A 27271-nucleotide genomic window follows, 5' to 3' on the forward strand; every position below is an offset into this window, starting at 1 on the left:
CCAACCTATTTAACTGTTCAATAATCTCTTTTCTTAGATGTCTCTAAAACACCTTAATCATAACCAAATGGAGCTCAGGATGTTCCAAAAAATATTTTGTCTCCCATATTACCTTTCCCAATGAATAGCACCCAGGCAACAAGCTGCCTTAATCAGACTTCTTCCTGACCCGCCCCTCAGTCTACTTCTATCATCTAAATAGGCATCCCCTTCAGCAAAAACACCCACCATCTCTACACAGTGGAATGTCCTCACTGATTTCCTTTTTTTTAACCACTCTGCTACAACAATGTCTTTCTTAAAATGCAACTCTGACGTTATTTCCATGCTTAACATCCTCCAATTACTTCCTACTCTTAAAGAATCAAGTTCAACATGAACTCCCTAATTATATAGTTTCTGCCCACTTCTCCAACTACCTCTGCCATTTCCCTACAAAGACCCTGGTGCATTTTTTTTAAGTTTATTTATGTATTTTCAGAGAGAGAGAGAGGGAGCGAGCAGAGGAGGGTGGAGGGAGAGAATCCCAAACAGGCTCCATGCTATCAGCACAGAGCCTGATGTGGGGCTCAAACTCACAAACCATGAAATCAAGACCTGAGCAAAACCAAGAGTCAGATGCTTAACCGACTGAGCCACCCAGGGGCCCTGACCTGATGCTTTTTGACAAGAGCAGAATCACCTACAGCTCCCCGACCTTCCGTGGTTTTTCACGTCTCTTCTCTCTGCCTGCAATGCCTCACCTCCGTATTTATTTACCTAGTCTAATCTTACTCTTTAAAATGTAGCTGAATGGCCCATCTGTGAAATCTATCAACCCACTCTCCTTTCCAGGTGTGTGCCTTGTACACATTTACACTAATGAAATGAAGCTAACTACACTACACTACCACAGAGCATAGCCTCTCATGTCCTGCAAAGTCCAGTCTTCAGTTTCATCACATTCCTATATATAGGAGACACTCAACACCTGTTAGAGGAAGGAGTTAATCCCTCCTCTAATGAATAACTGAAATAACACAACTTACCGTTATTAAGCATTTGTTATGTGCCAGAATTCAAGACATACTGGACCATTTCATCCTCATAACAAAACTCTGTAAGATGGATAGGTATTATTTTATTTTATTTTATTTTTTTTTAAATTTTTATTTATTTCTAGGAGAGAGAGAGAGAGACAGCATGAACAGGGGAGGGTCAGAGAGAGAGGGAGACACAGACTCTGAAACAGGCTCCAGGCTCTGAGCTGGCAGTCAGCACAGAGCCCGACGCGGGGCCCGAACCCACGAACCGCGAGATCATGACCTAAGCGAAAGTCGGACGCTTACCCGACTAAGCCACCCAGGCGCCCCGGTATTATTTTATTTTAAAAGTGAGGAAGCTAAGGTCCATTCAAAGAGCCAAGATAACTTGCCCAAGGAGACATAGCTTTTAAATGGAAAAAGGAGGACTGGAACTTAGGTCTGACCAATTCCAGAGTCTATGCTTGTAACCATTATGTATACTTCCCATCATGTGTTGTTTTCCACTTTCCTTAACAGACCTCCCTAAGAGTCAAATCTATGCTATTAATAAATGTTTATTTTTGAGAGAGACAGAGCGTGAGCAGAGAGACAGGGAGACACAGAATCTGTAGCAGGCTCCAGGCTCTGAGCTGTCAGCACAGAGCCCGACGCGGGGCTGGATCTCACAAACTGTGAGATCATGACCCAAGCCGAAGTCGGGCTCTCAACTGACTGAGCCACCCAGGCATGTCCCCTATCCGTGCTATTTTTGACCAGTACTTCACAAAATAGCTAGTTAGGTTTCTATTTGGGTTTTATACTTTCTGTATCTGAGGGAATAGATTTATTTCAGATTAAGAATGCTATGGATACGGAAGCTATGGAGTTACTGCAGATTAAGAATGCTATGGACAATGAGCTCAGAATAATAGGATTACTATAAACTGTCTTGCATGCACGTATCTGGTACCCAACCTAATCTTTCCATTTTAACCAAACGGAAAAATCCAGCCACCCTGAGAAGGTAGCTATTTGAGATCCATATAGGAGGAGGAGGAGGAGAAGAGGAGGAGGAGGAGGAGGAAGAAATCTAACCACTTATTTACTTAGGTCAGTCTTCAAAAAGAATAACTCCTCTGAATTTCTGGAAGGCAGGGCAGTCTGAAAATATAAAAGAGCCTTTTATTTGGCAGTTTTGAACTTCATAACCAAACTTCTGATGGCAGATCATGAAGACAAAGAGCAAACGTCTCTGGTGAGCCTCTCCTCTGCTGCCGGCCATCTTTATTTTTAGGACATTCTCTGGCAGTTCTAGTATCCAACGACTGCTACACTGAGAATATGTAAGCTGGCAGGTGTCTAATACCAATCCTACCATCTGCTGCTCACCCAGATGCTTACATGTAAACTGGGAAAAAGTCCATGAAGGGAGTAGGAGCTAATGGCTCATCTTAAACCAGATCTCCTACTTTTTGCGGTCTCAAAACCAAACCAAACCAAAAACCCTCTAAGAATTATTTAATCTTTCCAGTTAAAACCTTTTATCAAAGAAATTCTCAATCCTACTTTAATGAATTCTACTTTTGTTGTACATAATGGTACAGAAAATTAAGCTGTCCTTTTACTCAGAATAAATCAGTTATGCATTTTTAATAGAAGTGAAACAGTAAAACTGAAGGGGACAGCAGGGACAGGCAATCCTGGACAGAAGCTGCCTTTACAACCATGGTAGTAATGACGGACTGTACGGCTTGAAAAGGAACATCTGGTACCATTTCCATCAAGGTGAAAGGTTCAAATCGAAGGACAATGGGGCTGTGGGGGACAGAAAGAAAATAATGAGTAAAAGAAAAAAGTACCATCAGTACAATTAGCGTCTTTAAAAATTGAATAGATGTAAGTAACTGGGAACAATTAATAACCCAACAGGTAGGGACCCCAGGGCTGCTCAGGAACACCAGAAAGTGACCAGAACCACTGGAGGAATGGCTCTCATTCAATCTGTGAGCACCAAAACCAATCGTCCGACCTCCAGACCTCCCTGCTATCCCACTGGCAACTCTGTCTGTGGTAATACCACTTTCACCATGACTTCTTTTCCCTTTCTTTCATATGCACATCTACTCAGGTACCAAGTCTTGTTTTTCCTTTAAAACACTTCTAAATATAATAAGGATGTTCACCTCAGCATTATTTAAAACAGTGGGCCAGGGAGAGGAAACATTCTAAAATGTCCAACAGTAGTGGAATGGTTAAATATATATAATGAGACAGTCTGCAGCTGTTACAAATGTTGCTTCTAAGAGTTTATTATAGCATGGGTGGAGGGGTCACTGAGTGGTCTCCTCAACTCTAGTCTGCCTCTATGTAGTACCCACGAGGCTTGGGTGGGACTGGACCCCCAATCAACTCTCCCCTAACTCTCCAGTGACTGGCTTAGTCCTTGGTTACTTAAACCAACCAACCCAAATTTCAAGACTTTTGCTGGAGATGAAAGGGCACACTTCTCTCCCTCCTGATATTAATAGGTCTTTTGGTCAAGTTCCCGGGTGACAAGCACACTGAAAACCAGCCTCAGAACAAAGCTAATACGTGTAACAAGGCATAGCTACCAAAAACTAACGGAGACACTAAGCTGAAGCCCTGATCAAACCGTATCTGATCTCTACCCAAGCTCTGATCTTTCTGATAACATAAGCCTATATTTAGACGAGTAGCATATTTTGTGGTACGCAAACAGCAGCAGCTTAATTCAATGGAAAAATACTGATTTTTTTAAAAAGGCACTTTCACATATGGTGTGATCTCTACTTTAAAAATGTCTAGATAAATGATCATTAGAAAATAAAATATAAACAGTGATTATTTCTGGGCAGACTGGGCTAGATTTGGGCAGTGATCAGGAACCATCACAAATTTCATTGCAAAAAAGAGACTGCCATACTGATCACTTTGAAACTCATATTCCATGTACACTCCAACCCTCTGTGAACACTACCTTTTTCTACCTATCCAGATCTTAGCCACTCAGGATCAGCATTTCTCTTCTTACCTTTAATCTCCAATAGCTACTTTCTCTGAATGTTCAATGCCTTCAACAGTTAACAGCAGCCAACTATTATAACTACCTCATTTACTGAATGTCTGCTATAACACCAGCTACATCCTGGGCACTTTATGTTATTACATGTAAACATAACTGTTTCTGCATTAGTCACTTCTTTTCAACTAAATACTAAATTCCTGGAGGACAGGAATTGTTTTACACTTATGTTGAACTGCTTCAACACCTAGCATATTCTAAAATAAAGCAGAGGTTCTTAATACATAGTCTTTTTATATACATTTGGAAGGCAGGAAATAGTTTTTAACAGATTTTCAAAAGTGAGACATCCAAAAACAGGTTAAGAACTGCTGCAACAGAGATTCAACAAACAGTTCTTACATCAATAATTAAATAGACCAACAGGAAGCCAAAGATTCCCAGGGAAAATACCCCATGATATACACCAGTTAGCAGAAGCCCCGCTTTGGTATATTACAAGGCTTTAGGAATCTCACAGAGATAGCACTCTGATGAAATGGAGGCAAACCCAACTTCCCCTTGACAACTGACAGCACTGTTAATGGTCCCTCTCCACTGGACTTGGGGAGAAGTACCTGTGTTTTCAACCTTCCGTTCATACGAATTAGCTCTGTTTAAGCAGAAATCATTTTAGCTAAGCCAGGAAGCTTTACCTACCTAGGCCTACCTTAATGAGCATAATAGGGCTAATGAGAAGTATAAAATTAACACAAGACTTTAGTATTTGACTGTCTTACATGGGAATTCTCATCTGAACCTTTCATTTATAGGGCTATGCTATTTGCTATGTCAATAAAAATTACATTCTACTGTAACCAATTTAGAAAGTCTACTCCAATGGATTCTAGCATCTGCAGCAAAGGGTGACAATCCCATACGTCACTCTATTTTAAGACAGACAGTGAAACAGGAATTGCCTAAAGCACTTAAGTCACAGGGGTGATTCATGCTCCTCCAGGTTAAGACTGCTTCTTGCCGTGGAGGATACAGAAGGAAGTTACCTTGTGAGCACCGAGGTGGTTCCTGTTACGGTTTACTTTATTCATCCGTGGGTATATTCTAAACCGTCTGCAATATTTTTAGTCAACCTCTTCCTATGGTTTAGCATTCAAGCTCCTATTTTCCTCAATTAGCTAATCCTTAACTTTCCCACCTTGGTTAGCAGTAGTACCAGCGTGTGCCAGCCTCAAGCCTCCCAGCCTGCCTGCCTGCCTGCCTGCCTGCATCTCTTGCCCTGAGCAGGCATTTCTCCCTTTGTAATGCCCTCTAGACTGTGACTCTTCTCGGCTCCCGAGGACTTATCCAACGGCAGCCTGATGGGATACAACTACATAGTTGTAATTTTAAATACTTACGTATTTATTTATTTTTTGTTGTCTATTTTTGAGAGAGAGAGAGTGCGCGCGCACAAGCAGGGGAGGGGCAGAGAGGGAGGGAGACACAGAATCCAAAGCAGGCTCCAGGCTCTGAGCTGTCAGTGTACAGAGCCTGACATGGGGCTCGAACTCATGAAACAAGATATTGTGACCTGAGCCGAAGTCGGATGCTTAACCAACTGAGCCACCCAGGAGCCCCTGCTTACATATTCAATTCACCTCATCCTCTCAAAAATCAGGTAAGTACTATTAGTAGTCCCATTTTTCCAATGAGGAAATTTGGCATAAAGGAGTTAAATAAAATACTTGCCCAACATCACACTCATGGCAAATAGCAAGGCTGAAGTCTAAACCCAGACTCTCTGGCTCCAGCCCTGGCTCTTCATCCCTATGCCTTATCTTGCCTTTAACCTTTCCCTAGTCAAAGTCATCTTTCCAAAACACAGCTTTGGTAATCTCACTGTTCCAGGACCTATTAGAAAATGCTGCTGTTACATCAACATAAATGCCTGCCTTCTAATCAGCCCACAGTTGAAAATCTAAATCTGACCAAAGTATGTGCAAATGTCTATCTACCCTCCCACTCATTAGCTATGCAATTTCGCACAAGTTACTCAACCTCTCTGAGTCGCTATTAAGGCATTTGAAAAGGCTCTCTCATTGAGCTGCTAAGGAGCAGACAAAGGACCTGGTACAAAGCCTGCCTGGCTTCCAAAACTATGAGCTCAGTAAGAACTAATTTTCTTGCCCTAGCAAAGCTTTGCTTTAGTAAGGCATCTCCATGTTCACATCATCTCTGGACTCCTGTTTTCTTCTACCTAGAAGGTTCTGATTACTCGGATGGTAGCTACCATTTCATGCAGTACTTCTTAGTATCCTGAGTCCGAAATGATTTACTTACAGTCCACAATCACTACATCTGAGTCTATCTTACTATAAATCCTCTGAATTGGCATTTTATCAGAAGATGCATTTCAAAGAACAGTCTCCTATACGCTGATTTGCAGGAACAAAGAGCCTCAACCAGCCCAACTCGAAGTCCCAAGCACACTGCAACGGCTGGCGCACACACAAAAGCTTGCTGACTGACCTAAACACAGTGCGTGAAGAGAAAATCTCAGAAATGTATTATGAGTTCCTTCATTTTACATCAACTTACCACCAGATAGTCCTGAGTTCAAAAGGGGATGTATCAAAACTAAGTTATTTCAATGATTTTACGCAAAGACAGGGAGTAGCAGCTTAAAGGTGTAGCAAAACTGGAGGTTTCTTACACTACAATGCCAGGACCCAAAGATAAATTATTTAAGAAGGCAAAGATAAATCTTATATTGCTTTACTCAAGTTTAAGACTGGTCAACCTCGTACTGAAAAAAACTCCAATTTTTGCTGCTTCTGAGCTCAGCTGCTTAGTCACCTCACAAGGTTCCTGAGACAAGGGCTGGGTTGGTAAAAAATGGACTTTCTGACTCCAGCCAACCAGCCTACTGAAGAACGACACCAGTCATAACAGAGATGCTGCTTAAGAACTTAAGGACTCTCTGATGCACCTACCACTACTGTAAAAACTCAAAATATAGGTCATCCATTTGCTTTAAGGATACCATTGATACGTAACCATCCTATTACTAATGAAGAGGCACAGACACCTAACACTTTTTTTTTTCATGTTTAGTTAATTTTGAGGGGGTGGGGTGGCAGAGAGAGCAGGACAGAAGATCCAAAGCGGGCTCTGTGCCGACAGCTGAGAGACAACATGGGGCTCGAACTCACAAACTGTGAGATCATGACCCAAGCCAAAGTTGGATGCTTAACTGACCGAGCCACCCAGGCACCCCTGGAATTAAAAAAAATTTTGTTTGTTTTAAGCAGGCTTCATGCCCAACAAGGGGCTTGAACTCCAGATCCTGAGATTAAGAGTCACGTGGTCTACAGACTAAACCAGCCAGGTGCCCCCTTAAAATTAATGCTCAAAGTTGAAGCTTAGATTGACTCACAGATTCAATGGCTGAAGCCAGGCCACACTACAGATGCAAATTCATTATTTTGTGAATATCACAAGGATACAATGTTGACATAGGTCTGCCACTGTTCCAGCTCCAAGTTTATCACCAATATATGCACATTTCCAAGAGCTCGCTTCTATCGGTAAACTGAAAAGGAGATATTAGTGCCTTGTTGGTGGAAACCCACTCCTCAGGGCCTAGAAGAACTGAAATGTCGGTGTATGAACAAATTGGAAGTTTGTCAGATCTGCCTGGATCACTCTCCCATGAATACTTTTCAGAGTCCGACTAAGAGAAGTATAGTATGTACACCACTTGTGCATTCTGACTTCAGGATCGCCTTCGGTTTGGGTCTGTTCCAGGTTGGCTACAGCTATGCCTGGCATCGCAAAGCATGTCCCCACTCCTACCCACTCCTGGGTGTTTTGCTAATAAGAGGTCGGAAAGCATCCCTGGACATATAGGGACACAGGTAAGAGTTCAAACAATTGTTTGGAAGCAAAGTGTTCTGGTAAAGTTTCTAAATAAATAAATAAATAAATAAATAAATAAATAAACAAATAAATANAGTCAGTTAAGCGTGGCTCAGTCAGTTAAGCCTCCGACTTCAGCTCAGGGCATGATCTCGCGGTTCGTGGGTTTGAGCCCCGCATTGGGCTCTGTGCTGACAGTGCAGAGGCTGAAGCCTGCTTCGGATTCTGTGTCTCCCTCTCTCTCTGACCCTCCCCTGCTCACGCTGTCTCTCTCTCTCTCTCTCAGAAATAAATAAAACATTAGAAAAAAATTTTTTTAATAAAAAAAATCTTCTAAAAAAAGAAAAAAAAAAAGAAGACTCCTCTTCCCTAAATCCAGTGCTTTGTGAAGCTGTTCTCTGGCACTTTCCTCAAGGCTATGACTTGTGTAAATTATGTAAATTAGAAAAAATCGTCAGGGTTACTTCAAACGATTTCTTGGAATTTTTTTTCCTGTTTTTTCTTAAGTTTATTTGAGAGAGAGAGTGAGCGAGCACGCGAGCATGTGTCATTTGCTGCCTATCTAACAGCACCCTAGAGGGTCTGGCAGTGCAGGTTGAATTCTGTTCCGTATTTGGCTCCCTCCTCTGGGGTCATGCCCCATTTCTTCCTTCCCTTCTGTGTCCCCACTACCCTGCGTCATGGTGTCAGAGCCCCCTTGGCACACACACGAGAAGAGGGAGGGAGGGAGAGGGAGAGAGAGAGAGAGAGAGAGAGAATATCCCAAGCAGGCTTTGTGCTGTCAGCACAGAGCCCAAAACGAGGCTCAATCTAAGGAACCACGAGATCATAACCTGAGCAAAAATCAAGAGTCAGATGTTTAACCAACTTAGTCACCCAGGGGCTCCTCCTCTTTCTGCGTATACACTTAAAGAATAAAGAACAGGGGCACTTGGGTGGCTTAGTTGGTTGAGAGACCAACTTCGGCTCTGGTCATAGTCTCATGGTTCATGAATTTGAGCCCCAAATTGGGTTTGCTGCTGTCACCATGGAGCCTGCTTCCAATCCTCTGTCCTCCTCTCCTCTGCCCCTCCCCTGCTCATGCTTGCTCCCTCTCAAAAATAACTAAAACATATTTTTTAATTAAAAAAAAAAAAGAACTCTGGAGAGAAAGCCTAAGTATTCTGAATCTCCTAATGGACTCTCTTCTAAAATAAATGCCACCATGACTATGGATGGAATAAATGACCCCAAACAAAAACTGGAGAAACTGGAAATGTTTTCTGGACAGCAGCTCAAAAACAAAACTGACTGGGGCAGCTGGGTGGCTCAGTCAGTTGAGCGTCTGACTTTGGCTCAGGTCATGATCTCGCAGTTGAGGGTTCGAGCCCCGCGTTGGGCTCTGTGCTGACAGCTCAGAGCCTGGTGCCTGTTTCAGATTCTATGTATCCCTCTCTCTCTGCCCCTCCCCTGCTCACACTGTCTCAAAAATAAAACATTAAAAAAAATTTTTTTTAACCAATTCAGTATTCTTTAGATAATATACAGAAAAAAATGTAACTATACAAAGACTCCATGGAAAAGTAGCTAAGAAACCTAAGGCAATAGCAAAACATAATAGAAAATACAACAGAAATTCAAGGATTCCAATTTCTGGTCTATGTCACCTAAATTAATCTCAAAACAGCTGAGGCAACTTAAGAACCAAGCCTAACCTCTGACAGTGCAATGCTGGCAATAGCAAAGACAGTATCAACCTTGTACTTAATCCGTACGAATAGGACACATCTGATGTGGGTTTCAATGCTTCCTCCACTCCAACCCACAACCATACCATGTTGCTGGGCACTGTGCAAGACCCTGAGACACAGGATCCTACTGAGATACAGGGAAATAGAAATACGCTGTGATCAGATGTATACAGTGGAACTAAGGAGCAGTGGAGAGGCACTTGAGGAAGAGAAAAGGCTCAGAAAAGACTTCTGGAGCTCAGGGCTTGCTCTAGGTACATAGGGAAAGAGGAGAGGTAGCCAAGATTACACTGGACGAAAAGAACAACGTGACCAAACACCACACGATGTAAAATAGCTCGTTGTTCAGAGAAATTATGCAACCAACTGAAAACTGACCAAATTTTGCTTAAAGACAGCGTGAAGATGAACTGACCCATTATTTGACATTAGTGGCAACAATATTCATCAACAAAACACTGTAGAGCTTTGTCGGTGAGGATACTGTGCAAAATTTTAGTGCAAGTTAACACAAAGAATCAAAGTGGCACTACAAGAAGAATAAGACTTTCTCTAAGATTATTTACGTAACACAGTTCTGAAAAAAAAACACAACACAATAATTATGGTTTTGCTGAATTCAAAGTGCTGCCTCTGCTCTCTCGATGTACCTCAGATGCTGCTGTCTGCACATTTAGCTCCAGACCACATTACACATCCAGTGACACAAGGAACCCAAATTAGAAGAGGGAGCCCTAGACTGGACAACCTCATAGGTCATACCAGTAGAGCTAGTCTACTAGCACGCTTCTTCTGGTCCTTCAATTTTCAAAAGAAAAGACAATACCAGGTGGTAACAGGTACCCAGTATCTGCTTCTGCACAGGCTGGAAGTGCAGAGGGGCCATGAAGAAGGGGGGTTGAGAAATCAAAGGCTTACAAGGAAAGGGAGGAGTACAGATGGGGAAAAAACTCTTGAGAGAGAGCCCACCCCAGTTCTACCCCAGCCTACAGCAGTATTCTATTCTGCCTTCCCTCTCCCACCCCAAGGGCCTCACTCCAAGGACCTCACTCCAAGGACCAGAGTAATCCTGGATGCTTTTGCAAAGGGAGAAGAGAGGATTCCTGGCATTTCAAGGTGAAACCCAAAATACTCTGACCACTAACCATGTTATCTGGGTAATGGCAATGTATAGCAGAGCTGTCCAAAAACACGTCCTGCAAGGATGCAAATGTCCTATGTCTGCGCTAATACAGCAGTCACCAGCCACATGTAACTGCTGAGATGCTGAAATACAGCCAATGCAAGTGAAGACAATTTTTTATTTGACATAATATAAATTTTTTTTTAAGTTTACTTATTTTGAGCCTAAACCCACAGAGCCCGATGTGGGGCTCAAACACAAGAACCATGAGACCATGACCTGGACCAAAACCAAGAGTCAGATGCTTAATCAACTGAGCCACCCAGGCACCCCTAACTTAAATTAATAAATTTTAATAGTCATGTATAGCTGGTGGCCACAGTACTGAACAGTACAGCAGTAAAGATCAGGCATACAGGGACCCAACACTTTGTGCTCCAGTGTCATTAACATGTATTACATGAGAAGTAACACCTTCTAGAGAAACAAGTATTTATAAGCTTTAGAAAACTGTCATTAAGTAGGGAACCATCAAAGAGCCAAGAGAACAAACCATGAGAGACTCTTGAATGCTGACAAAAACTGAGGACTGATGGATGTAGGGGATGGGCATGGAGGAGGGCACTCGTGGGGATGAGCACTGGGTGTTATGTGGAAACTAATTTGACAATAAACTATTGTAAAAAAAAAAAAAGAATCAAAACTTTAACATAAAGAAAAAAAAGAGCCAAGAGAATATTAAACTTCCAGTGTATGTATGTATATGTACTTTTTAGAATCTATGTGCACGGGGGCTCCTGGCTGGCTCAGTTGAAAGAACATGTACAACTTCTGATCTTGGGGTTATGAGTTCAAGCCCCATGGTGGGTGTAGAGATTACTTAAGTAAAAACAACTTAAAAAATAAAATTGGGGTATGTGGGTGGCTCAATCGGTTAAGCGTCTGACTTTGGCTCAGGTCATCTCACAGTTCATGAGTTTGAGCCCCGCATCAGGTTCTGTGCTGACAGCCCAGAGCCTGGAGCTTGCTTTGGATTCTCTGTCTCCCTCTCCTTCTGCCCCTCCTCCATTTGACTATCTCTGTCTCTTTCAAAAATAAACAAACATTTAAAAACTCTTAAATAGGGGCGCCAGGGCAGCTCAGTTAAGCATCTGACTTTGGCTCAGGTCATGATCTTGCAGTTTGTGAGTTCCAGCCCTGATGTGTCAGACTCTGTGCTGACACCTCACAGCCTGCTTTGTCTCCCTCTCTCTCTGCCCCTTGCCCGCTCACAGTCTCTCTCTCTCTCTCTAAAATAAACATTAAAATTTTTATTTTTTTAAACTTAAAAAATAGAAATGAGCAGCTTTGAAAAAATAATATCAATTAGGTAAATGTTTTCAGGTCTATGAAGGGAAATCTAAAGGTTATTTACTTGAGAAATTTTCTTTACAAAGGCTTCATGAAAAAGGACTCCATCTTCTCCTTCTTTGACCAGTGCCTTTTTAAGATTTTTTCCTAGAGGGAAAGAAAGCACATGCTAGCAGGAGATGGGCAGAGGGAGGGGAGAGAATCTTAAGCAGGCTCCATAACTACTGTGGAGCCTGATGAGGGGCTTGATCTCACAACTGTGAGATCATGACCTCAGCTGAAATCAAGAGTCGGATGCTTAACCAACTGGGTCATCCAGGCCCCCCCAACAACTGGCTTTTTAAATTTTTGAAATATCAGGGCACCCGGGTGGCTCAGTTGGTTAAGCATCCGACTTTGGCTCAGGTGATGATCTTGAGGTTCGTGGGTTCAAGCCCCACACTGGGCTTTGTGCTGACAGCTCAGAGCCTGGAGCCTGCTTTGGATTCTATGTCTACCTCTCTCTGCTCCTCCCCTCCTCATGCTCTCTCTCAAAATAAACAAATACTTCCTTCAAAGGGGTTGTGGTGTCAGGGACACAAAATTTGAGTTTAAAGGCACTTAACTAAAGAAGGGTCATAATTAACTTTGAAGCTCCTGCATGTGCCGTTCTATTACAATAGGGCTCGTATCTACTTTTGTAACTGCCAGAAACTATGAAAGGCTATTAACCTTCCAAGTTTAAGTGTTCTAGGACAACTCCAACATCTCTTCAGAGCTGGTAACAAGTCTACTAATGTTAGACACAGAAGTCCTCAGGAAATCAAGCATGTCTGGAAGGACAAAGTGGTCCTGAGCATTTCTAAATTATCTTGAAAACATTTTCAATACTCATGTCTCATTAAGTTTTGTTTCACTCAGAACATCCAGTGCACACCTCTTGCACAGCTCTTAAAACAGCGTATTACTAAGTATTATGCATATTTTGAACCTTCTGCACTAAGCACAGTACCCTTCAGGTAGGAGATACTAAGTAATTTGTTGTGATTTACCAAGATACTGGATAGGTAGTTTTAAGAATTCACCAAAATTCTACAACTATCATGACACAGTTGAGGGGAAAAAAGTATTAACCAACTAGACCTAACAGACATCCCTTTCCTTTCCTTAACTTTCCTTTCTTCTTTCCTAATCTCTATGCCTTACATGGGGCTTGAACTCATGACTATGAGATCTAGAGTTACATGATGTACCATCTGAGCCAGGCAGGCCTCGCCTACCAGACATCTATGGAACTCCGCCCAACAATAGCAGAATAAACATTCATCTCCAGTGTGCAGCAGGACAGTTTTCAGGATCATCTGTGACGCAATAAAACAAGCATCAATAAACTTAAAAAGACTGAAATAATTCAAAGTGTGTTCTACATGCACAATGAAATAATAACAGAATTCAACACCAGACAGAATTCTAGGAAATTCACAAATATGTGGAAATTAAACAACACAATTCTAAATAGCCAGTGGGTCAAAGAAAAAATAACAAGGGATATTAGAAAATACTTTGAGATGAATGAAAAAAATAACTGCATACCCAAATTTATGGGATGCAGCTAAAGCAAAATTTAGAGGGAAATTTATAGCTGTAAATGCCATAGTTCACTCCAAAAGGAGGTTGCTATTATTTTATATATAAAACCCCAAACCTAAACCTCAAAGCAGGTAATACAAGAATAATTTCTCATCAGGTTACTTGAGAATATGGAGAGGAGAAGCATGCCCTTTTTGCTAGGCCTTTACTATTTAATTGGAAAGGAGAGAAGCGAAAGAAGGAACATGCAGAAATGTTAGACTTCAATCCACAATACCAACAAATAGCTCAATTTAAATATGCTACAGTCTTTAAAGACAACAGCTGTTCAGGGGGGGTAGTTAATACAAAGTGCTCTAAGAAGGCAGATAAAGGGCTTCTGAACATATAGAGTATGACTTTCCAAGTTAATGGAAATAAAATATTTCTTTCTGCCACACCAGTAACCTAAATTTTGGAAACCAATAATGTAATTAATCTCAAGAAAAGACCTGCAGGAATACTAGTTTCCACTTCTAGCACTAAGTGGCCATCAGTCACAAATTCACCTGGATATCTCATATGGACAATAGTAACACAGTTTGAGAAAACTGACACCAATTTCAGGTTCAAGATCTACTCAGATTCAGCTTTAACATGTCACTTGGTGAAAGCAGTAATCATTATTATCTTCTCTAGCAGCCTGGCATAGAATCCTTTGAGCTACTACTATTTTCTAAAGAGGTACTGTATACTTCAACAGAAACCCTGTCCTTTCTTCAGTAAGCTGAAGTACCTGCTTACTTTCATTACTAAAATTTTCAGAATGGTTTCAATGTGTTTCTCACTGTATCCGGAAAGCATTAAAAAAGTAACTGTGGCTATATTCATTAATATTTTTTTTCCTGAAAGGTTACAGAAAACCTGACCAATGAATTTCCTTTTTTACATTTTCTAACAGTTAAGTGAGACATTTATTTATTTAATTTCAAAACAAGTTGCCTGGGTGACAAGTATGGCCTACCTTTCTTTTAGACTTTTCTATTAAGTAATTCTTTTTTTTTTTTTTTTAATGTTTTTTAATGTTTTATTTATTTCTAGGAGAGAGAAAGAGAGACAGTTTGAGCAGGGGAGGGTCAGAGAGAGAGGGAGTCACAGACTGAAACAGGCTCCAGGCTCTGAGCTGGCAGTCAGCACAGAGCCTGACGCGGGGCTCGAACCCACGAACCGCGAGATCATGACCTAAGCGAAAGTCGGACGCTTAACCGACTAAGCCACCCAGGCGCCCCTCTATTAAGTAATTCTAATAAGCGTTTTAAAAGAATAAGATGAAGACACCAGATTTTTAATGAATAGGTAACTAGAAACCATTAATAACTTCAAATCTTTTTGTCTAAGTTTTACTTTTCTAAGCTACACATTCTATCAAAGTTGATAAATAACAGAACGTCAGCCTGACTACACCTAAATATGGACAAAAGGAGAAATGAATAATTAAACCTCTGAAAAGTGCAATGTGGCTGTATTAGTAATTTTAATCCAGTTTGAAAACTGACTTAAGTCAACATTAAATATGTAGGAAAGCACACATTACTTTTGTATCAGGTGTATGGAAAAGATGAGGGAGAAATAACTAGCTCTGGGCAGCAAGACCAATTTTAGGGCCAATCCATTCATAAGGAAGAGGGCTGAGCATGCTTCTACTTTATGACCACACATTTTACACAAAGCCTGTGCAACAGTCCTAGATGATGTGGACGATGCTTGTGCTTCCGAACCAAGAGGAGTCTTAATATAAAACAATCTGCACCATGAGGCTGTACACAGTATTTTCTTCCCCCTTGTTAAGAAAGCAAAACAGGCTTTCCAATGTTTGTTGATTTGTAAACGGACATCTGAGAAACTATCGTAGTGCTTTTGTATTTTATGTTTTTCTGGTTATGAAACATATGTTTACAAGAACATCAATTATAGAAATACGTTACAGAAAGTGAAAATTCACCATCATCTCAAATATCCAGAGAAAACAACCGTTACCAACAGATTTTTTCTTTATACTGCAGTACATGGAAGTGAGGATGCTTCAGTAAGTCACTCTACCTTTTTGTTAAAAGCTCTCGGCAAGGGTCCTGGTTCTAAAGAGTTCAACATTTGCAGCATCAACTAACAAAGCCTGGTTTGTTTTTCTAAACGTAAGTTAGCATGGATGATTTCCCTCTAGAAGGGTTTCATTTAGGCAACCCTAAGTCAAATGGAATTAAAACTATACCTACAAGAGGCACCTGGCTGCAACTCTTGATCTCAGGGTGGTGAGTTTGAGTCCCATGTTGGGTATAGAGATTACTTAATAAATACACTTAAAAAAAAAAAACTACGTCTATGAATACATATCAAACTTCTCAGCTATCATAATTACTTATTAACCTGACAGTTATAAAAGCAAATTAGGAGCATCTGACGTCAGCTCAGGTCATGATCTCACGGTTCATGGGTTTGAGCCCCACATCAGGCTCTGTGCTGACAGCTAGCTCAGAGCCTGGAGCCTGCTTCAGATTCTGTATCTCCCTCTCTCTCTGACCCTTCCCTGCTCACTCTGTCTCTCTCGCAGAAATAAAACATTAAAAAAAAAAAAAAAAGTGTCCGACTCTTGATTTTGGCTCAGGTCATGATCTAATGGTTTAGGAGTTCAAGCCCCGCACTGGGCTCCACGATGATGGAGCAGAGCCTGCTTGGAATTCTCTCGCCCCACCTCCCTCTCTCTCTGCCCCTCCCCACACGTTCGGCTCTCTATCTCAAAATAAATAAACTTAAAAATAAATAAATTAATCAGCAGAATGAATAGCACAAAACAGAACATGCCTCAGAAAAACTATGTGCTGTTGTCAAGTATTTGAGATGCTGAGTGGAGGTTTTCTCATTTCACATATCTGGTTCACAGTCCTATAAAACACTGTCAAATTGTGAAATAATGTTCTGTGCTACAAGAGACTGAAGCATGAAGCAGACATTAGCTGTGCTATTATTATGTATTCTGGCTATGGATTACAGGCCATTCTCACTTAACCAGACCTCAAGCAGGTAATATGCTCAGCTCTTTTGGAAAGTAGAACAACACATACGCCAAGAGCCTTCTTTGAGATTATGAACAAAATTATTATTAGAAACAAGCTAATTTTCAGCAATAGGGAAATGGTTAAGTCTATTATATTACAGATCATTAACTTTATTTTTTTATTCTTAGATTGTTAACTTCAGAAGAACTTAATAATATCAAACTATTACAAATAATCAGTAAAACCCGGACGCCTGCGTAGCTCAGTCGGTTAAACATCTGACTCTTGATTTCAGCTCTGGCCACGATCTCATGGTTCGGGGGATCAAGGCCTCAGTTGCTGACGGCTCAGAGCCTGCTTAGGATTCTCTGTCTCCCCCTCTGCCCCTCCCTGCTCATGTTCACTCTCAGAATCAATAGACAAACAAAAAATAATCAGTAAAACCAGTATGGGAAAATGGTAAATTATGTGGTATTTAAGTCCACTACAATTACAGCATTATGAAAATGTATATATGATGATAAAGTTTAGAAGAGATCTAAACTGTAAAATTATGGGGGGTTGGGGGGGAACATACAGGATTTTGAGTGTCCTATTTTTTCTATGAATGTATATTCAAGTAATTTTAAATGGTAAAGTAAAATGGAAATATTGTTAATAAGATGCTACAAATCTATTTTCCCCCAGCAATCCATCTGAAACCACACTTCTCTATGAAAACAAAGGTCTGTGCGAGAATAACACGAAGACGACAAGGGATGATCTATTTTCTCACTAATAACACACCCTCCCTTCTAGCTCCTGCAAAGCCTACAGTTCCAAGGTTCAAAATTTCCCCTCACTTTATAACTAGATTGATGCTTTTTGGAATTTTTCAAAAGCAAAGTTTCTCAGAAGGCTTTTGTCATTTTGTAAACCTAGATTTTAAAAGTCCATCGGAAAGAGCAAATTAAAAATTAACAGCAAAAAAAGACATTAAAGAGAGATTTTAAAAAAAAGAAAAAAGAAAGCAAGCCATTGTTGAAGGAAATACTTTCAGTATTTTACTGACAACCATTAGCACCTGTTTGGGTAAAAATATCAGGAGAGAAAACACAAGAACTGCTGCTGGAAATGGGATACAAGTAGGCTCTAAGCTTTCAAATTCCTAAGATTTTAGAAACTTGTTTGGGGGGAAATCCGCCTATTCCTGGCATGGAGACCAGAGAGAATCTTCTCTCACTGAGGACACTTGCAGACAGTGAAGGCTCCTTCATATCCTTACAGTGAATGAAACAACAAGCTTTCCCAAGGCTCTTTCTTCTAATCCGTGTCAGTGTTGGCCAAAGCACAGCGCTAAGCTCCATTCAGCCAGGGAAGCCTACACAGGGAGGCCCTGGCAGAAGGCTGTGCCGGTGCCCATCTTCTTGCTTTTCGGTTCAATCCGAAAGGAAACCAAAGACTTTAAGGATGGGGAAACCAGGTGTCTTCCACACAACCCGCCACCAATGCCATGCTTTGAGCTGAGCTCTGCAACAAGGTTTAAACAGTTCTGAGTCTGAGGTAGTATCAAGACAAGAAGCTGGCTGGTTTTATCAGTAGAGTCGTGTGACTTTGAACAGTTACCTGAGCCAGGGGTTGGACTGACATCTTCTTATCAAAGCTGTGTACCTGAATAACGTTAATAAAACTAATGCGAGAGGCGCCTGGCTGGCTCAGTCAGTAGGAGGGTGCAGACTCTTGATCTTGGGGTCACGGAGTTCAAGCCCCTCCTTCAGGGTAGAGATTACTTAAATAAATCTTTTTAAAAACTGATTAAAAAAAATAAAACTAATGGCAGCTAGACTTATTGTCTACTTTAGTCCAGTCACTGCGTTAAGTACACTAATATATTAGCTTTTCTAACCCTCATTGTGACTCTAGGAAGGTAGGTATAAAATGGTTCCATTTTACACACAGTTGAACCAGAGCACAAAGTAAATCGCCCAGGATCAAAATGCCAGATCTCCCACCGGCAGAGCTGAGATTCAAAGCAGGTGGGCCTAGCCTGGAGTGTTGGAGCACGTGTTCTTTACCACAACACTGTCTCTCATTCCACACCCACAAGGAGGTGAAACTGATGGAGCATCTTGCCAAAAGGAACGACGTTTTCCTTAAAGTCATTTTGAATCACTTTTGAAAATGTCTCTAAGTTTTAGGACACTGACCCACAGTGAATTTCAGCCGAAAGATTTAAAAGCAGGTCAGGCCTCAGCTATTAAAAAACAAACCAATTGGTGAGACTGAGCCCCAAGTCTGGCTGTGCACTGAGAGCGCAAAGCCTCCTTGAGATTCTCTCTCTCTGGCCCTCCCCTGCTCGTACAAGTGCGGGTTTGCTCTCTCAATAAATAAATACATAAATAAACATTAAAGAACAAACAAACCCCCAATCAGAGCACTTTAACTTCCTGCAATATTCATCAAGTAAAACAGATGCAAAATGTTAACTGTTTCAATATAACTTTGTTTTTAATCGTTTATCCATTTTTGAGAGAGACAGAGCATGAGCAGGGGAGGGGCAGAGAGAGCGAGAGAGGCACAGAATCCAAAGCAGGCTCCATGCTCTGAGCTGTCAGCAAAGAGCCTGATGCGGGGCTTGAACTCATGAACTGCGAGATCATGATCTGAGCCAAAGTTGGAAACTTAACTAACTGAGCCACACAGGAGCCCCATAACTTTATTGTTTTCATAGAACCGTAAATTGGTTAAAGACAAAAGAGTACCAAAACGGAGGAAAAAAATCACCTGAAATCAAGCCCCTTGCAAGTTGTAACTGTTACCTTTTAGAGGACCATTCAGAAAGATATCCGTGTATTTATTTTTTTTTAAATTTTTTTTAATGTTTTATTTATTTCTAGGAGAGAGAGAGAGACAGCGTGAGCAGGGGAGGGCCAGAGAGAGAGGGTGTCACAGACTGAAACAGGCTCCAGGCTCCGAGCTGGCAGTCAGCACAGAGCCCGACGCGGGGCTCGAACCCACGAACCGCGAGATCATGACCTAAGCGAAAGTCGGACGCTTAACAGACTAAGCCACCCAGGCGCCCCGATATCCGTGTATTTAATAAGCAAATAGAAATAGCCTTAATGGGAGCTCCCTCTCTATTTGATCTCATTTGGGTATGAAAAGGCCCTACAGGGTGGCAGTTAAGAACACAGAATCTGGATTCAAATCAGTCTGAATTTGAATGCTAACTGGTGAACTTGCGCCAGTTAAGTAACCTAACGCTCACATTCCTCATCAGTAAAATGGGAACAACAGCATCTTTGTGAAGATTTCTTTGGAGGACTAGAAGGGAATGGAAGTAAAATACTTACCTTCGTGCAAGGACATCCTGGGCACTCAATGTACTAGTTACATTACTACTTTTTAAAAGAGAATCCATTTAAACACTTCTCTGTGCCAAGTGTAGACACTGTGTGTTGACATAGATTTACACCAACACGAACACTTTCACAGCATTCCATCTCACAGGCATCATAACCCACTTATGTAGTGTCCCACTCATGGGCTACTTAGGTTTTGGGTTTTTTGGTTGGGGTTGTTTGTTTTTTTGGGAATATGCTTAATTCCATCAATTCAAAGATGTCTCTTTTTACATATTTTAACATCCCTGAAATGCATATTTCATAATTTAACTACAAAAAACTTATTTTCCAGGTGGTACCTATATTAACTGAAGTAAATATCCTATGTCTACATCTAAAAAAACTTGTCTGAGAATTTTCTTAGAATAAATTTTTAGAAGTAGAATTGTTGGGTCATTTCATGTTCTGATGGATGTCACCAAGCCACCATTCAGAAAAACTGTATTACTGGGGTGCCTGGGCGGCTCAGTTGGTTGAGAGTCTGACTTTGGCTCAGGTCATGAGTTCAAGCCCCATGTTGGGCTCTGTGCTGACAGCCAGAGCTTGGAGCCTGCTTTGGATTCGGTGTCTCCCTCTTTCTCTCTCTACTCCGTGCTTGCACTCTGTCTCTCTCTCAAAATAAGTAAACATTTAAAAAAATTGTTTTTAAGAAAAACTGTATTATCGGTACAAACCTCCATTGGCCGAAGGTGACAGAGCCCATTTCTCCACACCCTGGCCAACATAGGGTGTGGTCAGTTTTTATCATCTTGCTAATCTGACAGGCAAAATGACCTCATTTTCTCCACTTCTTTCACTACTGAAGTCAATTTACTTTAGACAGGATGTCCAATAAGTCACTCAGCAGAAGCAGTGCCACAAGCCGGCTGCCCAGGCCGGGCAGGTGAGCAGAGCAGGCCTGCTGATGCCTCACACTTCTGGTTTCCTCACACTGGACAGTTAAAAGGAGCAGTAATGCACTGCGGAGGGAGCACTGCAGCCAGACCCGAGATCAAGCCCCAGCTCTGTCACTTAACACATGTGTGAACCTGGGCAAGTTACTTCACTTGTGAGCCGGTTTCTACAGGTGTAAGATGAAGCTAACGAGGGCCAACCTTCTACCCAAACTAGAAATAATGCATGACTTTGTGGCATAGTAAATGTTCCATAAATGGTAGTATTCAAGTGTGACTTCAACCATAATGGCTTACAAAGGTGAAAACCGAAAAACCCCCAAAGGAACACTGTAGTTCCTTACTCATTTCTTTCTCTAAACAGGGATGACTGGTCTTCAGCCAGGCCCCCAAAAGGAGTCCTGTATAGGAACTGAAATCTCCTTCTTTGCCCCTATTTGGAAACATCGGATGCCAGGGGGAAAAAGGAGTATAGTCAAAGGCAAACAAATTATTTGTTCTAAGAGAATTCAAATCATCCCCATTCATAAATGCAAAATTCTGGTTTTAGTCAACAAGATCAGTAAGAATTCTTATCAACAGGCAGAGAAACGATTCTACCAAGCAGACTGATACTAGGAATCTGAAACAATTCCTTACTAAGTACTTACTAAGTACTTTGAAACCCCACCCTATGTCTAAATTCAATCACTCAAACACGCGAAATGAAACTCCTGTACCCAAACTCAGGACTTCAAGCTGTGGTGAAAACTATTACCGACCCAAGCCCAGGTCAGATTCCTGCCTCTCAGGAACAGCTCAGTAGCCATTCTTTTCTGAGCTACAAGGATTTATTCCGAACGACCCCAGCAGACAGGCAGAAATCCCATCATTTTCCCCCCAGCATCTTTCAACGCCATCCACCCCTGACCTTCGTTCCTGGCCTCTGACACCTACGGTGGTACCTGCCTCACAGGCGGTTAAATGCAACTTTCCAGGCTGGGGCTCCAGGCTTCCCTCCTATCACAGAACACCTCCCTCATCAGCTAAAAGGCCTCTAAAGGCTTAAGGACAAGATCAAATTCTTACTGTTTTTTTCTTATCTTGCTCCAATTCCACCTTTTCTACTATGGCACAATCCACAACCCCATTCTAGCATTCCTACCTCCAACACAAGCACCCATGCCCCCTCACCATCTCACGAGGTCAGGTTCAAGTCACACTCCGTCCACAGAGGATTCTCAGACTTCAGCTCTTAGCAATCTCTGCCCTTCCTACACTATTACTCTGGCAGTCACAGTGTGTGACACAACTCAGCATTCCATTAAATACCAGTTCCTTACTGGGACTCCTAGATGGTTCAGTCGGTGGAGCCAGACTCTTGATTTCGGGTCAGGTCATGATCTCATGATTTGGGAATTTGAGCCCCACTGAGAGCATGGAGCCTGCTTAGGATTCTCTCTTCTGCCCTCCCCCCACCCAATAAGTAAATAAACTTAAAAACAAACAAAAAACAGTTCCTTACTAAGTGCTAAGTTGTGATCTTGGATGGATCATTGAACCTCTGCGGGCTACTTCCTCATCTAAAAAATAAAATCTTTTATTTTTAAAGGTCCTCACCTGTTCTAAAAATCCTCTAATTTTGTATACTGCCATATCCTGTTTCACACAATAAATTCACTTCTCTTATGTGATTTTAGAGGTCCTGAAGGGAGGAAAGTATAACCTGTATTTTCTTCCTCAACTCTCAAAGCAACTTATCCCAGGGAGTGGCTCAAGATGCTCAGTAGATGTGACATCACAACATGGTCACCTGCATGTTCTGAAAACAGAACGCTTCAAAGAGCCGAGTATGAAGCCAAGACCTACTTCTTTTTTTTTAAGATTTTTTATTTTTAGGGGCGCCTAGATGGCTCAGTTGGTTAAGTGCTGACTTCAGCTCAGGTCATGATCTCACGGTTCGTGGGTTTGAGCCCCGCGTCGGGCTCTGTGCTGACAGCTAGCTGGAGCCCGCTTCAGATTCTGTGTCTCTGTCTCTCTCTGACCCTGCCCTGCTCACGCTCGCGCTCTCTCTCAGAAATAAATAAGACATAAAAAAAAGATTTTTTAAGTAATCTCTACACGCAATGTGGGGCTTGAACTCACAACCCAGAGATCAAGAGTCACATGCTCTAATACTGAGCCAGCCAGGTACCCCTCAAGAGCAATTTGTAAAAAAGTCTTGAAAACTGATAAAGGTAGTTAGTGCCAGACAAGTAGAAGACACCTAGATGATCCACTGTTGATTCTTTTCTAGAATCAAAGGTCTGCCTTTATAGCAAAGAAAAGCCACCAACTCTAGAACGGAATGAGCACAGGTTTGAGAGCTCAAAATGGTCTGAATCTGTACGCAGCACTGCCTGAAGAACAGACACGTAAGGCCCGCAGATGTACAGCGGAGGTAAGCTCGGATGTGTTATGTGCCGTAGCGGGGAGGATTCAGGCACCCTTGTCTGGTGGAGAACCCCTGGGACTGTCTGAAGCCTGCACTACAACGGTAGGGAAATTTAGGTTCATTTCAGCCATACAAGGCTGAAACCTGCAACAGAAGGGCAATCCCTTCCATTTCTATGCCCCAGTGCCCTTCTTCTCCTCCCCTCCAAAAAAAAAAGCAGAAGAGGGACAGTAACAAAGGAGATATACTAAAGCATTCAGTTCTATTTTAGGCTTCCGGTGAAATGCTTTCATTTTTCTCTCTCTTCTCAGAGCAGCAGGAGTCAACGTGTAGACCTAAATAAAGTAAAGTGGTCTGCTGGAGGGCGGGGTCCACGTGAACCAAGGTTAACAAGGCATTCCAAGACAGCGGGAGGGCGTAACCCTTCTGAACTCTAGTCAGGGGCAAAGGGCTAAGCCTCTTTCTACTGCATCATCTTCAAATAAAATGTATTCAATACCCACATGTGTACACACACACACACACACACACACACACACACACACACTCCTTAGCAAAAGAGGATAAATATAGCCCTATTTCAATCAAGTCCAATTGGTCAATGCTATTCCAGCCAACTTATAAACATGCTTTGGCTCATAACTAACATCCTTAAGAGCCATCAAATCAAATCAAAGCCACTCAAATGAAACCAGTTACTCCCTGAATAATCAAATGATGAAAACACTGCTTTTTAAAATAACAGCTCTTAAGACAAAGCAATGTCCCTCCTCTTCACTCAGCTGTTCCACAGAATCATGAGACAAAGGGCAACTACTGTATGGGCACTCTTTTTTTTTTTTTCTTTTTGGAGTAAAGCCACAAGATTACTAACAAACAGACAAACAGCTAACGGTCACCATTCAAAAGTAATAATGACATTATGACTTCATATGCCAGTTATCTACCAAATTGGAAAGAACCAAATATATGTATTTTTCTCTTCCCAAAGAAAATCTGAAAGTAAATGTGAGCACTCTGACTCACTTTCTCTTCCAACAGAACAATTTCTGGGGGAATGTTAAACAGTACCCTCTTCTCTAATTATAGGATGGGAGAGAAGGGTTTCACACTTGTTCATGACCTTACCAGTTGAAGCTGGAGAACTTACATAATTCTCATAGTCTAGGTCTAGGATAAACTTCAGTGTTAATAATCAGGGAAAAGTTCTTGCCTAAAAACTCTTAAAAACAGACCTCAAATCCTTACTTTTGTTGCTTCAGTGCTAAATATGTAATGGGGTAAACACAGAGGAAAATACGAACTACCAGGCTTCTAGGTTCAAGCTTCTTGGGTAAGCTTAATGGAGAAATCTAAGTTTGCATGGGGGGGGCGGGGGGAATGGCCCCACAGGGTTTCATACGGACAACAGATGTGGGTACTTGAACAACTAATCTTTTTTAAAATTCCATTATAGCTAACGTTCACTGTTACATTGGTTTCGGGAGTACAATATTTGAGTAGCCAATCTTCTGATGATACCATAAGCTGGTTATCTGTAGAAAACTGTAATCACCCATGAAAACATCGAATTACTCCTCTGTACACCAATGAAAGAGTAAGTTAATAGCTCAAATTATGTCTACTCCTTTGCTCTGACTTCTAGCCAAGAAAACAGAAACAGAACATGTAGGTTACCCTAAAACCTAGCTGGATCTGTCTGCTGACAATTCAGTGCTGACTTGGAGAATACCCTGAGAAAGCTTGGCATCACAAAATCGGCTCTGAAAAGAACACACTTTCCTTCTCTTTCAAGGGGTCTTCAATATCACCTTCTATGAAGTAAGCACAACCTAAGATCAAGAAACTACTGGGGCGTGTGGTTAACTCAGTTGGTTAAGTGTCCAACTTTGGCTCAGGTCATGATCTTGCGGCTTGTGAGTTCGAGCCCTATGTCAGGCTCTGTGCTGACAGCGCAGACAGAGCCTGGAGCCTGCTTCGGGGGAGAGAGGGTCTGGAGACAGGGGGAGAAAAGGGGGAGAGAGAGAGACTCTCTCTCTCTGCCCCTCGCTGCTCACACTCTATCTTTCAAAAAATAAATAAAAACATTAAATTCACCTTCAGAGGTGAATTCTGTGCCTCTGGCAAGGAGACTAAAACAGAACTACCCACAGGTCCGCAGGACTCAAAACAAAAAACCCCAGTCTTTTTGTTTTGTTTTGTTTTTATTTATTTCAGAGAGACAGCGCAAGCAGGGAAAGGTGAGAGAGAGAGAGAGAGAGAGAGAGAGAGAGAGAGAGAGAGAGAGACAGAATCTGAAACAAGCTCCAGGCTCTGAGCTAGCTGTCAGCACAGAGCCCCATGTGGGGCTCAAACCCACTAACTGTGAGATCATGACTTGAGCTGAAGTTGGACACTTAACAGACTGAGCCACCCAGGAGCCTCCCCCTTGTTTTTAGTTTCCCCCCCACACAGTCCTTTTATAGGGGATCATATTTCTACATTTCCACTGTCTTCCTCTTTGTGAAATTCTCGTAATTTTCATTCAGGGGTAGTAAACAAATAGGTGGCAACCCCCCCCCCCCATGAGAGTAGGCTCAGAGGAAAAAATGTGGAAAGTGAATATGCACCGAATATGCATCTGTGAATATGCAAACGCTCTAGTTCAGGTTCTCCTCCTGCAGAGCTGACACATTATTCGATAACACCCACCCTTGTAAAAATAAATTACATACCCAAAAGGGCAAGCTGCTGCCGTCAATTGGGTAAACAACATAATTACCATGTGCCAGGTGGAAAGTGAATCCTCGTGTAAATAGTTTGGGCTCAGAATGAGCTGCAAACTGTAAAGAAGCTGATTTTTAAACTGTCAGCAGGTTTCTTTTGTGCAATTAGAGTTTAATACAGGGTAATTGCTCAAGTTTCTCTTCAGAAAATCTCCATCTGACTCGTACAACAACGAAACGAACCTTAGGATTTAGAACTCCACTAGTTATCTCACAAAGATAAAAATACACTGAGGTTCTTTAATGAGTTCTGGCATATACTTCTAACCACTTCTCAAAACTAGAGGAAATTAATTTCTAACCCACTAGCATCATGCTCCAGAATGCAGAAACCTTGACTATGTAAGACTAATTGAGTGCTTTTACATAAATATTTCAAGTTTGAGTCTTAAAAAAAATAAAATCCCCTAATACTAAAACTGTGCAAGATAAATCGGTCTACTCCTATACTTCCTTGCTACAATCATGCTGCTTTGATTTTACTTGCAGACAACAACAAACAGAAACACTGGAGGCATTCACACAAAGGCAGTTAAACACCATACATCACATCAACCGTCTTAAGTCATATTTAATATTCCACTCAGCATCCATCTCCGCTATCCAGAGCGCGCCCCGATGGTAAATGGTCAAAAGTGGGCAACCAGAAAGGACGAGCTCGGCTTCTTTGTGTGTTATCAGGGTAAACAGAGGTAGGGGAGTACAAGGGGAGGCCATCTCAGCATCTGCGTGGCATCACACTTACCTTGAGGATGTCCCCCCTTTTGAAGCTCAGCTCGTCGTCAGCAGTAGCTTTGAAGTCATATTTGGCGATGGCTTCCATTCTGAGCGCCGCTCAGTGCTCAGCAGCCTGAAGCCGGGGGAAGGGAGTCTTCCCTGCTGAAGCCACCCAGCGCCCTGGGCTCGGCCTCGCCGCTCTCTCGGGACTGGCTCGTGCACTCCGGGACACACAATGCCGCCCTGAATCACAAGAGGGATGGTTGAGAGAANGCGCGGTGTGCAGGAACCGGCTGAGGACCCTTTCGGTCTCCGCCTTTCCTCCCTCGCAGTTTGCACTCTCTGCTCCTCC

General features: G+C 41.9%; 1 protein-coding gene and 1 long non-coding RNA gene across 2 annotated transcripts in view; both read right to left on the reverse strand.

Annotated features, from left to right (window-relative positions):
* Window positions 1–27162, reverse strand: part of GRB2 (growth factor receptor bound protein 2) — a 61695-nt gene extending 34533 nt beyond the window's left edge. The window contains exon 1 of the mRNA XM_077754477.1: window positions 26948–27162. Within this exon, the coding sequence (XP_077610603.1) occupies window positions 26948–27025 (78 nt within the window). The 5' untranslated portion in view covers window positions 27026–27162. The remainder of the gene's footprint in view (window positions 1–26947) is intronic.
* On the reverse strand, window positions 2636–22776 carry LOC144223641 (uncharacterized). Its single transcript, XR_013332768.1, has 2 exons — window positions 22624–22776; window positions 2636–2819 (listed from the first exon to the last, which is right to left on the reverse strand). It is a non-coding gene; the product is annotated as an uncharacterized LOC144223641 (long non-coding RNA).
* Window positions 27163–27271: the final 109 nt, after the last annotated feature.

The sequence above is a fragment of the Crocuta crocuta genome, unplaced genomic scaffold (assembly GCF_008692635.1).
Source record: "Crocuta crocuta isolate KB4526 unplaced genomic scaffold, BGI_CrCroc_1.0 scaffold50, whole genome shotgun sequence".
NCBI lineage: Eukaryota > Metazoa > Chordata > Mammalia > Carnivora > Hyaenidae > Crocuta > Crocuta crocuta.